Source organism: Rhamphochromis longiceps, linkage group LG18 (assembly GCF_057381845.1).
Source record: "Rhamphochromis longiceps isolate RC_006_pf linkage group LG18, R_longiceps_female_GT1.1, whole genome shotgun sequence".
In the NCBI taxonomy this organism is placed as follows: domain Eukaryota; kingdom Metazoa; phylum Chordata; class Actinopteri; order Cichliformes; family Cichlidae; genus Rhamphochromis; species Rhamphochromis longiceps.
The window spans coordinates 19,467,062-19,484,282 of NC_140574.1; the positions used below are offsets into that span (position 1 = coordinate 19,467,062).

Sequence of the window (17,221 nt, forward strand, 5' to 3'; positions counted from 1 at the left end):
AAATGAGCTTTGGTTCAGAGGAGACAGCAGCAGTTTGGGATCATGTCCACATATGGCTTCTTCTTTGCTGTTTGGGAAGTGTTCCTCAATTTAAACATTTGATGTATTTTCTGTGTTGTGAATAAAATTTGGGTGTATGAGATTTGCACATTTCAAAATTAGAAATTATGATTGTAGATTAAAAATTAGCATTGCCCCCAGAAAAAAACCCAAAAAGTGGAAAAAAACTGACCTCAGTGTCATATCTTTGTTATTATGTTACTCACCTTAGAGGCTGGCAGCCTGTCCACACTGTAGCCTTCCGCTCGGACCAAGACGGTAGGCTCCAGCCTTCCTGTGACACTAAATCGGATAAACATTTAAAATACAGATGCACGGATGGACAAAGAAAAGAAATGTAGAACAGGTATTACAAAAAAAAAACCACAACCTTTTGTAGAGACACTTGACTGACACTCATGTAGGCCCTAATAGGCAGGTTGTGTTGACAAATGTAACCATAGTATCTGAACCCTGAAATAATTGCCAGAAAATTCAAGTTACTTTGAAAATAAAAAACTTTATTGAATCTTCTGACAATTTTTTTGCCAAATAAAATGATGGCGATGATGTAAAAGTCTCAAAAACTCACAAAAATGGGATAAAGTCTTTTCTTTTTTTTTATCCAACCATTTGAAGAAGCAGCCATTTGTTCATTAAAGAAGCTGATTCAATAAGACATTTGCTCTCAGCTGCAAAGCTCCTAAAGGGATGACACGAGATATTAAAATACTAAAATATAAGATGTTCAAGCTCCTTTTTTCTGGCAGTGCATCATATTGTATTAACCGTTGGGCTTCTTGTACAGCTTCTGTGCCCTCACCTCCATCTGTGGTGTAGTAATTATACCCTTTCAGCAACATTGTGCTCTCATCACAAAGACTTCTCCCAGCAGAAGTCAGACTGGGCTCCAATGTTGCAGTGGCGCGATGTTAAAGGGGAAAAACTGTCCGCTTCCACTGACGCTGTGTTAATGTTGTGCTGTGTTGATGCCTTCTCTCCCTGGCTGGAAGAGCCCGGCTGGGCCGGCTCCTTCTGAAAAAAGAAAGCCCAAGCCCAAACGTGTGAGGATCTCCATGGCGGTAAGATTGTCTGCCGCCTAGAGACTGTTGCTTAGTAACCGTTGCCTTGCGACACACACGTAGTGAGTGCTGGACCAAAATATTTGTGGTGCACAAACCAGAGCATTAGAGTGCTTTAGCAGAGAGAGCGAGAGAAAGTGTGTGTGTTTTAGAGAGGTGTGAATGTCTGTCAGTGTTTCATCAGCTTTCACTCGGGTCTGAATGCCTGGTCTGTGCGACTGTGTGTGTGTTTTTTATTTAAAGGTGGTTGATTCTCTGAGTTTTATTGTTGTTGTCAGTGTAATTTTCGGGATTCTGGCTGCACAGAGATCAATAAACCAAAGTTTTCCTTCAGCCTCGTATTCTCATAGACTGGTAGATATAAATGCTGCACTGGTTTACAGCCTGTGTCTTTACCATACTACACTGAAGCAAACACATGTATACTAGGTATTCAATCAGGTGTTGCGTTTTGAACATTTACTTTGTATAAATCTGTTTGTTGAAGCAATGAATGAATAACTGAATGTTGGCTTTTTAGGACTCTACCGAGGTGGAAGACTGCATGACCCCCTCAGAGGTGAGCCCTACACTAACAAAAGATTTAACATATGAAATGAGCTTTCTTTGAATTCAGAGTTTAGAGGTTCCAGTGTCCTCCTTAATGCAGATAACAGAGTGGGAGGAGCAGCAGCTTGACGAACCGGTGGATTTCAAGAACTGCAAGATTGATCCGGCACCCTTCCAGCTGGTGGAGCAAACATCTCTGCATAAGGTGCAATATAAACAAACAACTAGCAACACAAATAAAATACAAATTTTAACTATAAATCACACACACAAAAAATGTGCAGACATTATGCTCCTTCAGTTGCATTAGCACGATGCTTTTAAAATATTACGTCAGTGTGAGCTCAACACAACCCTTTAATGCCAGCTTCTGGTTTTGTCTCGCTCCTCTTCTGCGCAAACAGTGGTAAGTGTCGTAATGCTGCTCACTTCTGCTGAATACATTTTCTCTGACACCACCAGGACTTTATAGTAGAAGCTTGCATTGGTCACTGGAGGATCAGTTTCACAGCGCAGAAAACTGAATGAAAAAATGCAAAAAAAATAAATAAAACAAAGCAAACCGTGCAAGTGGTCATAATGGGTCTTCAAGGGATCTAAAAATAGCAGCTGTGCCAGAAGCTGTCTGGACAGGCATGAGAAGATGACCTTTGCGGGCATATAAAGTTTAAATCAGGTATGCCTTTTATGGGCCGACCTTTTTCATTACGCCTCATAAAATGAAAATGGTCCCTTTAGTCACAGACTAATATGCAGAACAAGTCACTAACACTGATGTTAGAAAATCCATGAACCCACTCTTTTTTTCTTGTTTCTTGAAAGGCTCCATACAAATCTAAGTTTCTAGTTTTTGATGTGCTCATTCTCTTCCCTCTTGTATGAAAACACAGACAGTATGGTGCTCATTTATTATGTATTCTTTTCATCTTCCTTATATCACTGTATATAATCAGAAGGCAGAAACGGCTTCTCATGAACAGCAAACAAATTAATATTAAAAATACAGACTTATTGTTCTTCTTTTGGATTTTTGGACTTTCATTGTATAAGTAAATGGGCTGGTTCTTGTGTAGTGCTCTTCTGCTCGAACACAAAGCGCTTTATGTAACATGTCTGAATCACCCGAGCACTTTATTTTCTGTCTTAAGTGCATTCTAGCTAACATTCACGCTTAGATGAACCCATCGAGATCAACATGTTGCACAAAGATGGCACATAGAGATCGAACCACCAACCTTCTGAGTAGTAAATGAGCTCTCTCAAAGACAGCTATGTGCACTGTATATGAGCTTATTATAGTAAGATTATTATTATTTAATAATGAAAAGCACTTTGAATGAATGTGTGCTGATTGCTAAGTTCAAACTCTAAACTGCTGCTCCCATGAAATCAGCCCTTTAATGGTCCAACCCAACACATTTATCTTGAAGGTCAGGAGCGTTATACCAAATTAACCACAGCACCCATGAGCTTACCTGGTTTTACCTGAAGACTGTTGCTTCGATTCCTTAATCTCCTTTCCGAATACCTGTGATTGTCATGCATCATAAATCACAGCGAGCTGTGGTTAGTTGGTTCAGTTTTATGACTCGGGCACCGTCTTGTCTGACACAGTGTCCATGTTGAAAAGGGAGAAACATGATGCAGTTTCTATAACCCAGATCCAAAATGCATGTGAACTCCCTTTGAGTCTGTATCCAGGGCATGACCCACCTTTTCTCCTCCTCCACAGACTCACACCATCTTCTCTCTCCTTGGTCTGGACCACGCCTATGTGACCAGCATGGGACGACTGGTTGGAGTGGTTTCTCTCAAAGAGGTGTGCAATTCTGTCTGATGAAAGCTGTTTTATTTATATGTTATATGTTCCACCTCTCCTCTTTCTTCACCTCTTTTCTTGGCTCTCCTTCCTGTCTTTCTTTTTTTTTCGGGCTGACCGCATCTCCAGCTGCGTAAGGCCATCGAAGGCTCAGTGACGGTGACTGGAGTGAAAGTGCGCCCTCCGCTGGCCAGTTTCCGTGACAGTGGGAACACCACAAATGTATCCGAGGTAACTGAACTTCACAAGCTGTGCATCCGCCACAGGGGGCTCTCTTTGCCACGGGAACCCAACCCTCCAAATGTGGAGGATCAGCCAGATCTCCAGTACAAAGAGATCCCTGTCAACTTTTCGGACGAAACAAACGTGCAGTTCGAAGCCAGCCCCGGCGACATCACAAATCCCTCGTCAGAGCTGCCGCTCCAGGAAAGCCCCTCGTTCACAGAGGATCAGTCTGAGTTTACTTTTGACTGCAGCCCCTCCCACACCGAGGAATCGGAGCTGGCCTGTGACTTTGACCCCTCCAACCAAACTCCTGAGCCAGACGAAATGGAGCAAGAGGAGGCGCCTCCGTCTCTAAACAACAGCCAATCCGAACCTGGGGGGGAGGGTAGCACAGGCCACACTGAGGATCAGTCGGAATGATCAGATCCACACTGTCGCCTCATGAATGTTGACGTTTCTTACATTTGTTGGGGTCACACTCACCTCCAAGTCCAGCCTAGATACTCGTGGTATGACAGTGAGCGAGTGCTTGAAAGATATATGAGGGATAAAGCTGGTTTTGTTTTATGTTTTTAATGCTGACAGCTAATCTCCTGGAAGGACCAAAAGTAGCACTTTCTGACCAAAAGAGTCAATATTTACAGGGTATAAAATTCAAATATCAGGATTTTTGGTTTTAAAATGTTGCTCTGCTACGCCTGCGGAAGACAATGAAGTTGAATCCACAATTTGTAAACTGGTTTCTCCATCCATACAAACATACAAACATACATACATGTGAAACCAAGAACACAGCACTCAGTAACAGATTGGTGCCCGTGAGCATACCCTGAATAATCTCCGTTCCGAGCTAATAACGACCATATTTTACAAAAAGAGTCTCATATTATATTATAGATAATCTGTAGCTAGCAATTGACCCAAAGAGTCATCAGAAACTTTGGGAAAGGGTCACTTTCACATAGACTATAGACTACACTATACTACACTATTCTGGTGGTCTTGCTGCCACCAGAGGAGTCGCCCCCTGCTGGCCTTCATAAAGAATGCCAAGTCTGATTAGAGGGCTCAGGGGGTTGGAATGAAAGGGCTCTTTGTAGTCTTTTCTGCTGTGTTAAGCTGGATTTATGGTCCAGTAGCATTGGCTTTAATTTTTCTCCCCTTCTTGTTCTTCTTTTCTTTATTTCAGCTCCTTTTTGTTAGATGCCAGCTGCTGGACAAAGAGTTTATACACATATGTGCATCCAGCTGTCAACTTGCAGCTGGTTGTAGTTGGAGATGATCTTCCTCTCTTGCCTCTCTCTAGCTCCTCTTTCACTCCTCCAGTTCTTTTAATCAGTGTTTCTCTTCTCCTCCTTTTTTACCTCCTTCATAATCCATGACGGCTTGCCGCCTCCTCTTTGAAGCTCACTTCTAGAGCATCACAAGTGTTTATCTGGGGTTGTCTACTCCTTCTCAGCTCCTTGTCTAATTGATTGTGGTCAAGGGTCTAAGCAAGAGCTTTACTGAGTTTGTACTTGATTTTTCTTTTTCTTTTTCGTGCTTTAAAAGAGCTCAACTTATTTGAGCTCTTCTCTGAGTCGTCTCACTTGCTGCTTTTGCCCATCTTCCACAAGGCCAGTCTGCTCCTTTTGAGATCTGTTTCCCTCCTTGAGACACTTTATCTCTATGATGGCAGAGCAGAGGCCATCTCTCAGTCCCTGCACAGCTGAGTTTTGAGGGGAGTTGGTCAGTGTGCTATTTCACACTGAAGCTGCTCTCTTTAAACTGCATTAGCCCAAATCCCTTAAAGATTCAAACATACTTATCATTAAAGTCCAGGCACACAAACATTAAAATGGCAATATGCCAATAGGATCCTTTTTCTCATCTTATTTTATTGCACAAAGTACAATGAGGACGAGGATGAAATCACAGAAAAAAAAGATTTAGGAAGGTTTGTGGGAAAAAAAACGTGAAAAAGGGGGGTGAGTCTCATCTGTGACTGCTGCTTTTGCACTTCCCTTTAGGGCTGAACATTTCCTTTTTTTGTGTGTTTTGTTGGCTTGAGGCAACAACACTTGGTTTATGCTAAAAGCAAACAAAGACAACAACTTTGGATTAAAATACACAATTTACAAAAATACAATGATGCTTAAGGGATACAGAGTGCTTTCACATGTAATGCCTCAGCGTCAGTACATGTGACTGTAGGGAAGAGTAGGGACTAAGGTTGTTCTCTATGGACAGCCCTCACTACAGTAAAAGTCATCAGGGAGCAAAAATTTACTTTATTTATTCATTTATTTTAGCTATGGCATCACATCTGTCACCCGCCTGTCTGTCCATCCACAGGTCATAGGAATCGCTCCGACGACGACAGTATTAGTCAGATTTTGTTTCATTTAACTCTGATCGAGAATGCTTCTGTTGCAGCAAGTTGGTTCATGAAGTTTTTTCCTTCCTGGATATTCCACAATCAACTGTAAGTGGTTTTATTGCAAAGTGGAAGTGTTTAGCAACCACAGGAACTCAGTCCCAAAGTGTCAGAGTGAGGTCAAAGAGCTCCAGTCCTCCTCTGGTATTAACATTTTTCAATTCAATTCAAATTTATTTATATAGCACAAAATCACAACAACAGTCACCTCAAGGTGCTTTATATTGTAAGGGAGACCCTACAATAATGCACACAGAGAAAAACCCAACAATTATATGATTGTGAGGAAGCATGAGCAAGCACTTTGATGACAGTGGGAAGGAAAAACTCCCTTTTAACAGGAAGAAACCTCCAGCAGAACCAGGCTCAGGGAGGGGCCATCTGCTGCGACCGGTTGGGGTGAGAGAAGGAAAACAGGATAAAGACATGCTGTGGAAGATCAGCACAAAAACTGTGCACTGGGAGCTTCATGGTGTCACAATGTGCTATGTGGCAGGCAGGATGACGGACTCAAGACAGAGAAATAAACTTAAAATGGCAACTTTTATCCTGGAAAAAACTAACATTAAATACAAAACTAAACTAGAAACAGGAAGCAAGAAACTTCAATTAGAAAACAAACCAGAAACTGTAAACTTGGTTATGGCTGGAAAGACGGTGGGGAAACGCAAAGCATAATGAAGATATGATGCAAGAAAGAGCAAAGGAAAACACAGGGCTTATATACACAGAGGGATAACGAGGGAATGAGACACAGGAGGAGAGCACAGCTGGGAGTAATCAGGCCTAACAAGACAAAGGAAGCAAAGCAGAATACAATGACAAAAGACAGACTGTCAAAGTAAAACAAGAAGTATAACACAGAGACACGGACTTGACAGAGGCTGAGACAGAGGCATGAACTGTAGTACAGGGGGGGAAAAAAGCACAGAGAAGACATAACACAGACACAGGGAGGGCATACTGTCTGAAACTAGAACAACAAAATATAACCTCAAGAGAACGGAAACCATGAATAACAAATAATCAAAAAATCTAAATTAAATACAAAACACTGGGTCACACCCAGGACTATGACACATGACATGGGTTTTCATAGACCAGCAGCTCCTGTATGTGTGGTGTGTAGGGGCCCAATGCTTTTGTCCACATAGTGGACACTAAATATCATTAATTAGTAGGGATGGGTATCGAAAACCGGTTCTTGTTGAGAACCGGTTCCCACTGTTTCAATTCCTTGGAGTTGTTTGCCATTTTTGGAAACGATTCCCTTATCGATTCCAGTCACCACGTTGCGGAGCGTCATTTGCCTGGCAGGAAACACGGCGCGTAAGCGGCTCAAACACTCAAAAGTTTGGTTATACTTTACAAGAACGGATGACAACAGGGCAACTTGCAATACTTGCAAAGTAGATACTTCATTTAAGGGAGGAAACACTACGAATATGCAAAAGCATTTGCTCACAAAACACGTGATAACCTTAAATGAATGTCATGTTTTTAATTCCGCTCCGGACTCGTTAATCTCAACCCAGCAGCAGCGGTAACGTTTGCACGTCCTCTCCCGTTAATGCGGCAGGTAAATAATCAACTAACAGTGCATATTATGTTAGCGCGATCTGCCTTGTTACAAAACCTGCCATTACTGCGCATTTAGGTGACCATGATGAGACAGACAGACAGAGTCTGGCTCAGATGCTGGCAGTTGTCGCTGCAGTCTACCGTTAGCGTCTCCTTTCAGGCCAGGATAGACGAACGTCACAGAGCAGTGGCTAAGTTTGTGGTAAAAGGCTTGAACCCATTTGCCACAGCAGATGCCCCTAATTTTCGGTAAGTGAATGTGTTTAATTGTAGGCAGGGACATTACTGGATATTCTTGTGTAATTGCTACAGAATCATTTATGTTATACTTTGTTATTGCTACAGAAGAATATTTATTTTATTATTTTACATTTACAATTTTTTTTCCTGGGGACCCTGTGACACCCCATTGAAGAGCCGTAGGCTGTGGATCTCTTAAGATGTCATTGTTGGGTTTGTAAGGCCATGTTACTCCTAAGTTTCTATCTTGTTCAAAGAGAAGATATAAAACAAAGTTCTAAGCTAATCGAACTTAGTGTTCTCCTTTTTTAAAAAGAATCGATAAGAGAATCGATAAAGAATCGAATCGTTAAACAGAATCGAAAATGGAATCGGAATCGTGAAAATCTTATCAATACCCATCCCTATTAATTAGTCACATTTAACATGAATTACCAGTTGTAATTCAAGTAAAAATAATTTTAATGAGGTAAATGATAAAACTCAACAGTAGCAAACACTACATGCAGAGGTTAACTGCATGAACCAGTAGTCTGATAAAAAAAACCACATAAACTGCTATCCTGTAATATCATCATGTTACGCCGGTGCATTATTGGTTAGGATTATTTTTAGCGTGGATTAAATACATTTACATGGCCAGAGAGGTGTGTGAGGGATATAACTCCTGTTGACTATAATAGAGGAACACCCCCACCCCAGCCCCCTGAGCAAGAATGGTTTTCTAACGCAGCTTGTTTTTAGATAACATTACAAAAACGTAGTGAATAATAAAGAAATCGTATTAGAAGCTATGTACCGTTTCTGATAGATAGATTAGGAAGCGTGTGGTGGAAACTACAACTGCCTCTATTGTAATAGAGAATCACGTCCAGCAGTACAACTCTGTGGTTCATTAAGTTTCCAGACCCACTAACCTACTTCCAACACCACAGGCTGCTTTTGTCAAGTAAGATGGTGTTAGTTTGGTCTTTTTTCTGGGATTTGTTGACAGCAAAAACACAGAACACCACCTCCAGCTTTATCTTTTATGTGTGTGTGATATGTGTGCATATATATGTGTGTGTGTGTATGTGTGTGCGAGAGTGCAACTTTCTTTGCCACACTCAAATCTGGATCAGACTCGTAACTTTTGGGTCTTCATGCCAAATCAACATCCTGTAAACATGATGCCAAACATTACAAGGACAGAAATGAGTGACGTACGATTAACTGCGAGTGGAAAAATCAAAACAATAAGAGAAAGCACAGAAAAACAAAGAACATTTCTAATGAGCACACGATGGTATGACTTCAAACAACTACCTATTCACTAGCGGTGGGTTTATATATCCGAGGGTCATAATGTTAAGACGTATTGCGGTGTTGTTTTATGTGTTTCGGTGATAGGCAATAAATTTACATTAACAATGCAGGAAAGGTTCAGACTACATTATTTATAACACTCTGCTGTCCTGTCAGAGCTTCATGTTGCAGCATATCATGAGGTTTGGGCGGGTTTTTTCTTCTTCTTTTTCTGCTATTAAATACTGGTTGCATCAGCCCCCGGTAGTCCACAATGAGCTGGGAACTATAAACACATCGACAAAGGCAGCTTCCAAATGTCCACCAAGCTTTAGTACAGGGCTCTAAAGAACAGTGAAGCACATTGTAATTACCATGACTATAATTTAATGCACATGTAGCCTTGTCTGGCTTAATAAGGGCAATGCAGACTGAACTGCCTCTACATTCGTGTCTAGCGATGAAGGAACAACGCTTTGGCTCTGAGTTACAGGAATATACTGGCTGTTGTATAGAGAACACACACACACACACACACACACACACACACACATTTATACGTATAATACACACACATATACCGTACCGTACGTGGCCTGTAGATATTAAACATCACGATATGTTACCACGTGTCTTTATGACATTTACTCCAGCCTGACCTCTAATGCAGCGTTGAGAAATGTAACTACTGTCTGAAGCCCGTGACACCCACAAGTCCCCCCCAAAAAAAGAAAAAAAACCTTGTAGAGCTACAAGCGTGTGTGTGAGTCCTTGTTACGACCTTCAAATGTTTTTTTTTTCTCCTTGCAGGCATCTGTGCAGAGATTTTATTAATGTCTTAACTTTTTTTTCTTGTTTGCATTTAGGAATGTGAAGTAGTGCTTGCCATATAAGATTAATTATAAAGGAGTTAAACTTAGAGAGTGTATAAGCTCATTTGCAGCGTATCTAGTTAAGCAATAAGTCTGTAGTATCTCCCTTTATATGGCACTGGCCTGTATATGCTTTGTATATATATATATGAAAGAGTTACGCACATGCTATTGTACATAGGAGAATTATGCATTTGCAGTCAACAGCCATTGTTATTTTTCAGAGGACATGAACTTGTTTTTGTACATGAGTGAATGATTAAATTTAAAGGGAAAAAAAAACTGCATTTGAAGGGTAAACGAGCAGTCGTGTTTCTTTCTTGCTTTTTGGATTGCGGAGAAAAAATAAAACAACAACAAAGTATATTCTTTCAAAAACTCATATTTATATATGCAAGACATTCAGGCATTCAATATCAAACAGAGCCCAACCCACGTGACACAGCGTGACCCAGAGGAAACAACACTAGAAAATATCCATAGAAAACCAATGCAATAGCAACACATGACTGTTCACACACACACAAAAAATAAACGTACAAAACTTAGTGAACAACAGCATTACATTCTGATTGAACTCTCTCAACATATTGACTGTTTACAGCAGCGATAAACAGTGGAGCAAGATCAGTATGAAAGGCTTGGAGGATGAGAGACAGGAGACAGAATGAGTGGAGGAGGAAGGAGAAGAGGAGGAGGAGGAGAGGTGTAAGGATGAAGCATAATATCCAGAATCAACACAGACTCAAGGGGATAAAAAGGTGGACGACACATCACATCAAATACTCTTTTTTTCCTTCTGCTTCTTCTCTCTCTTCTTCTTCCTCATCGAATGACGCCACCCCGGAAGACGCCCGGTCAGAGAAAAAGCTCCTGGGGCTGCAGTGCCACACCCGGACCTCGTGAAACACGCTGCCTTCCTCTTCCTCCTCGTCTTCCTCGTCTTCCTCTCCAGGAGACTCGGAGTGAGAGGTGGAGTAGCAGGAGTCAAACCTGCTGCTCCTGCACCTCGGCCTCCACTCGGGCTTGCTGTGGATGCACACTTCGCTGCGGTGCTCCTGCAAAGGAGCCGGCTGCTCCTCGAGGCTATCCAGCCTCTCCTCCTCTTCCTCCTCCTCCTCCAGGCACGTACTCATGGAGTCGCTGGGCAAAGTGGGTGAGTTGCTTTGTGATGACTGTGGGGCATTTTCAGTTGCTAGCCTGCCACAGGGCAGGCTGCTGTTGTGGGAGCCCAGGGGACCATCGGATGGTGGCGTCTCAGTCCGGTCCACCCCGGGCGGTGCTCCAGAGGTGGAACTGTAGATGGTGGCTTCTGAAGGAGGAACAAAGAGTCAGAAGACCGGGAAGTGGATTCACCGATGAGGTGACAGGGTGCAAAGATGAGATGTTTGATGTAGAATGATGCAAAGTTGGATACCTGAGTTTTGGCTGGATACCGTGTGAGTCTGTCCGCTGATGTGGGAGTCTTCATCATTGAAATCTTCCTCATCATCGTCATCCACAGATGCCCAAGCACGTAGCTTAGCCTCCGCGATGGCAAACTGCTCGGCCACTCCTAGCAGGAAAACAGGTCCGACAAATGAAGCTAGATTAAGGTGGCTGTAATGTCATTTCAAACTCTAAACTGTGTATTTACTAATGTTGTCTGCAATACGGTGAGAAAAAAAGTGAATCATCTTGCTTATCTTTATCTCACAACATCTTATACGGGACAGAAACAAAGTGAGTATTCTAGTGATGACGTGGACCAGCTGATAGCTCAGCTTATACTCATACTGCAAGCCACATTGCAACCCATGGTCCTCTTCATGCCATGTCTATTAAGTTGTTTGCATGACCAGGATTCTTGCTGCCTCTCTCTGCCTACGCCCTTTCACATACACATGTTAAAGTGCAGCGAGGTCCCACAACACAACAAATATAAATTACTGCAGATGGAAGCAACAATCTTCTCTGGATGTTAATGGTCCAGGCAATACAAAAGGGAGGGGGGAGGAGTAAAGGTGAATTTCTATCCTCCTATTATTTGCTAATTTACCTGAGTGTGACATTGTCTGAGTCATCTCTGCCACCGATGTGTCACTATGAGCCTTAAATAAGAGCGTCAAATCAGAATTCCCAGGGTTACCTATTCAAACGGCTTGAAAAAATGACCCATAAAAAAGAAACTAACACATAGTTTTCTGCTTTTACTTAAAGTGACCCAAAAAATTCATTACAGAAAATAATTTCATTCAATTTAATATTATCATAACACAGCTAATTGTTTAAGTTCGCGAGCTTTGCTGTGTGGCATACGCAGCTGCATATCAGTCAGCCTCTCTCTCTCTCTCTCTTTCTCTCTCGATCAATCCACACCGATGGCACTGGTGCCACAGATGATGAGTCACAGCAAAACAACAGGAGCTGCTGTAACATTGGTGGCCAGTGAAGTGATTGGGGAGAGTATCTAACAGGCCACCATCTGCTGCCAAGACAAGCCGTCACCCAGGAGACACGATGGTGGGCGGAGCAAACCGCTAACATGCAGGAGTTTTAGGGCATTAGATGCATGACAGAAGGTGAGAGAAAGCCAGATGAGAGGATGCATGTTCCCACACACACACAAAAAAAATTACAGCTAATTATCCTGTATGTGTGTTCTCGAATAGCATTTTAATCTGAATATCAAACATTCTGCTGGCCGAGAGGTCAGAAGGTCAAAGAAGTCAGTACCTGCAGCAAAACGAGCCTCCTTCTCCCCTTCAGTCAGATTGCAGTAGGAGCTGAACTGGGAGTGTGCGGCCAGTGAAGGAGCTGCAGGTTTAGGCCAACCTTTCCACTCGATGAGGTGAGCGACCCGGCCCTGAGCCAGCGAGGTGGGCTTTGTCATGTGGTCTCTCACTGCCTGAGAGATACCTGGACGGGGGAGAGGTAAAGGCCAGGGTTTCATGTTTAAATTCACAGCATATAGATGATAACGAGGCTAGTGCTAGAAAGATCATCACCATTCAAGGAGGATCTGGCAAGCGCTGCAAACTCATGAATGCCGGCAGATTTCCGTGAGTCTGCTGGAGATTTTCCGGACTTTGGAATCATTTCAATCTCCTCAAATTTCACCTGTAAAACAAAATTATTAGTTTTTAGAAAGAAAAACTAGATTTGTGCGCCACATTCAGAATTAGTCTGCCATTTCAGTATTCCCGCACTTGTTTATATTGTACAGCTTTTATTACAGATGACACCAAATCTGGCGCACAGACCGAGTTCAAGAAATAAAACCTCTTGATTTTCCTACCTCTTCCTCTGTTTTTGTCTCCATTCTTTCTCTACTCCTGGACCTCAGCTTCATCGTGGACGTGCAGAGATGGTATCACGGCACAGCGCACAAACGACTAAAAGTCACAGCTTGCGTTCACTGGTTTAAACCACCAGCCAGACAAGCAAACGTCAATGGCCTACATTTACCGCACAGATGCTAAAGCCACGATAAGCCTGTGCAACCGGTTAGAATGGTTGGGGTGGAGGGAGGCGAGCGCAATTGCGGCAGTTTCCATGCGTCTGAGCAAACATATGGCGTGTGACCAGCACGGGTAAGCAGCTCCAGCTGGGCCTCCTCATTGCAAAGCTGCAGATTAAAATGATAGCGCTACCTAACTAACTCCACAACAAACACACATGGCCACACTGAGCAGATGTGATGGGTCAGCAAAATCTACAATGTGGCTTACAGTAGCCGGAGCACAAGATGGATTTGTAATATGTTGTGTTTTCAGGCCATCTGACTAGCAGGAAAGGAAACTGTGAGCACGTGCATGAGTGGACAGATATCCTTAAGCAGATTTACCTCCAAAGCGGCTAAGAAAGACGAGGCCCCTGACAGCATTTAAAAGCTCACACTGAAGTCAGCCATGAAAGTAAATGTGTGTCAGAGGCAAACAGGTGGGTAGGGACTCTGGGAGGACGTGATATGAAGGTGCAACCAGCTCTGTTCAGAGGAAAGCTTCAGCTGTTAAACACCCGTGAGACGTCACTCATGCTGAAGGCTGATAAACACAACACATGTCCAGCATGTACAGCTCAGAGCGGCTCCCTCCAGCGAGACCGACAGCTCGCCTCTTTAATCATGCAGGCACAATAAATCTACAGCTTTTACTTGAACCTGAATATCAAAGGCAGCCACTGCTGCAAATGTGGATTAGGACATATGGAAATTAAGCCTTGACTACAAATGGAGACGTGTCCAAAACTGCCTGTGACGTGAGTTTTTGTCCTGCAGTTTTCCCTAATCTGTTCTTTCCTTTAATAATTTAAAAGAAACTGAAACTGTCAGGGAACATTAAGAGTCTGAACAAGATTAAAGGGTACTCATTAAGAGTTCCCTTATATTTCTGTCAGAAATGTAACAGTGTAACAGTTTCAAACTCAGATCAGAACATGTGAGTGTGAGCCAAACGCCTCACCTACCTGCTCAAACCTTGTGTCTGCAAGGGGCAGATAGATAAGTGTCTTAAATGGGAGGGGCAAAGACTAAAACTACTTGTTTCAGAGTGAATGTACTGTGCAGGAGAAATAAGGGATATTTTGAACCATGCAAAGCGACTCTAGTAGAATTCTGGGATCAAAATATGGTCTCTTATTCTTATTTAAATCTTATTTCCTATCCCATTAATCAGCTCAAACTTATTATGGGAACCTCTAAAAAGGGTGCAGGGTAATAGACGATGATCACATCTCTTCATTTGCTTTAAATGTCTGCAGTTTTACTATTTTAATATTCGTCAGCCCACAGGCGACCACAGAAAAATGTAACCTTCAATAAACTTAATGAGCAACTATTTGTGATTTTAAAAAAAAATCCGTTTTTGTTTCTATTCAATAATAAATAATAATAACAGAAGAAAATAAATGATTTAAAAACATCACACTTGCATTTGTAAATCTTGTGTTTCATTCTTTTTTTCCCCCAACCAGTGCACCTGCATATAATTTGGCCTCTCTGGAGCAGTTAATTACGTGAGGTGCTTTTAAGCGTGCGCGCACACACACGCAAACACACATCCCCACCCCCCTTTTTAATTTTTTTTAATTTTTACATCTGACAAATGCTGCTAATTAGCACCTATGATAATAACAGCCACATGTGTAACTGCGCTTCTAATTAACTCGCTCTAGGCCTTTTTCCCCCCTCACGAGGTGTTTGGATTGTTTTGTCCACTCCCTGCAGAGGCAGACCAGTTTGCGACTTCCTGACATTAACATATGCGTGACTAAACATATACAACAGGGCTGATGTGTCGTCTGACACCTCCAGAGACACTGATTGTGACTTAGGGGACCAACAAGTGGGATCGAGCTAAGCCAGCGTGTCTGCAGCCAAACATCTTCAGCTCGGAGGAAGCTGCAGTGCTCATATGTGAGGAGGGTTTTTTTCTTCTTCTGGAAATGGTGCATTCAAGCAACAGAAGCGGAACGCTGATGGCTGAATAACACATCACCCCGCCATTGATGACAGATTACGCAGAAAATAACGCAGGAGAAGTGCGGATGCTGCAGCAGCAGGTCCCCGGGAATCTCTGAAGTCTCCATCTGCATACCAATAGCTCCATACCCGCATCGGGTAAACACCAACAGCACCTGCCATTTATCTGCACCTCTACCGCTCTATCGGGGTTCGTGTGGTCGGAATCGTTCCCCGCACAGCCACTCTCGGTACCTACCTGTAAGTCGGACCGCGGCGGCTCGTCATAATGCCTGTAACGTCTCCAATCCGATCAACAGATGTCACCGCGCTGTTCGTCCTCCAGCTGCAGGGTCTGCAGTAGAGCATTAAAGCGACGCTGACGGCGGAAACATCTTCCCAACTCCAGCATCAGCTACATCTCCGACACAGACGGACGCACCATTTGTTGCTCGCTATGTGGGTTACATAGGCTGTCCGAATGTCTCCCGATGGCAAGCGTCATCAACGCAAGGCGGTGTCATTGCACCCGCCCCCCTCCATGCAGCCAAGAAGACACAGCAACCTGCAGCTTCAGTCTTTCCTAGAAACCGCACGTTTTTAATCCCCTTTCGTCTAAGGCACCAGCAGTACGCACGCAGGACGGATGTGTTGAAATTTACTTACTGCAGTAAAAATAAAAAAAGGGGGTGATCGTTCCAAAAAACGGGTTTCCGTCACGAGTTTGACCTTATTTGTCCAGTTTTGTGAGCGACAAGATGAACAAATCAGACTTTAAAAAAAAAAGAGCAAAAGAAAAACATTAAAACCGTGATTCGAGGTTAAAGGTCAAAACCGTGCAACCTCCGACAGTGAACTCTCTAAACATTTAATAAAAGGTCCATTCATTTGCATTATAATTCATTTACAATGTGTTTATATGGCATCATATCCTGATTTGGACAAGGCCTCGACAATAGTCACAACGACATATAACCCGATATCTTCTTATAGTTTATGTAGATTGACACTTTAAAATAAAAGTGCATCATCTGTTACTCTGAAAATCAATTTGTAACATCGGGGTTTAAGTCAGGAAATGTATATTTTAAAATATACATTGGCACAGATTCAAAGTGCTGGAAACATTCCTCATTGATTTCGGTTAGCACTGACATGCTGGCATCACAGAGGTGCTGCAGATCCATGATGCAAATCTCCAGATCCACCACATCCCAAGGGTACTCTTTTGGATTGAGATCTGGTGACTGAGTACAGCGAGCTCATCGTCACATTCACAAAGCCAGTTTGTGATGATATGAGCTTTGTGCGTGGTTCTACTGGAACCAGCCATCACACTTTTCTGTTGCACCGTTGTTTCTGCTTCATTCTGTTCTGTCTGGTGTTGCACCGTTTTTGGTTTTTTGCAGCTTTTGCACACCTGCACTTTATTATGTAGTCCTGTGTTTATTGTCTGTTATACGTAGCACCATGGTCTTGGAGGACCGTTGTCCTGTTTCACTGTGTACTGCACATGGTTGGAATGACAATAAAGCCACTTGCCCTGACCGGACGACGGGTACACTGTGGTCATCTAAGGATGAACACGGTCAGTAACAATACTCCGACTGTGGTGTTGAAGTCATTCTCAGTTGGTACTAAGGCACTTTTCCCATATTTGTAGGTCTGCATGGA

General features: G+C 42.8%; 2 protein-coding genes across 3 annotated transcripts in view; one reads left to right on the forward strand and one right to left on the reverse strand.

Annotated features, from left to right (window-relative positions):
- Positions 1 to 10,353, forward strand: part of clcn2a (chloride channel, voltage-sensitive 2a) — a 38,460-nt gene extending 28,107 nt beyond the window's left edge. The window contains exons 19-23 of the mRNA XM_085389218.1: positions 1,053 to 1,121; positions 1,642 to 1,680; positions 1,771 to 1,875; positions 3,403 to 3,489; positions 3,619 to 10,353. Coding sequence (XP_085245344.1) covers positions 1,053 to 1,121; positions 1,642 to 1,680; positions 1,771 to 1,875; positions 3,403 to 3,489; positions 3,619 to 4,134 — 816 coding nt within the window. The 3' untranslated portion in view covers positions 4,135 to 10,353. The remainder of the gene's footprint in view (positions 1 to 1,052; positions 1,122 to 1,641; positions 1,681 to 1,770; positions 1,876 to 3,402; positions 3,490 to 3,618) is intronic.
- Positions 10,354 to 10,491: 138 nt separating this feature from the next.
- On the reverse strand, positions 10,492 to 16,136 carry fam131aa (family with sequence similarity 131 member Aa). Of its 2 annotated transcripts, none has more exons than XM_085390350.1 (5): positions 15,807 to 16,136; positions 13,095 to 13,206; positions 12,823 to 13,005; positions 11,525 to 11,662; positions 10,492 to 11,419 (listed from the first exon to the last, which is right to left on the reverse strand). In XM_085390350.1, the coding sequence occupies exons 2-5, from the start codon at positions 13,183 to 13,185 to the stop codon at positions 10,881 to 10,883; spliced, it is 951 nt and encodes a 316-aa protein (XP_085246476.1). In that variant the 5' UTR covers positions 13,186 to 13,206; positions 15,807 to 16,136; the 3' UTR covers positions 10,492 to 10,880. The 2 variants fall into 2 exon arrangements, with proteins under 2 accessions (XP_085246476.1, XP_085246477.1); XM_085390351.1 differs by lacking the exon at positions 15,807 to 16,136 and adding an exon at positions 13,385 to 14,170.
- Between the last annotated feature and the right edge of the window lie 1,085 nt (positions 16,137 to 17,221).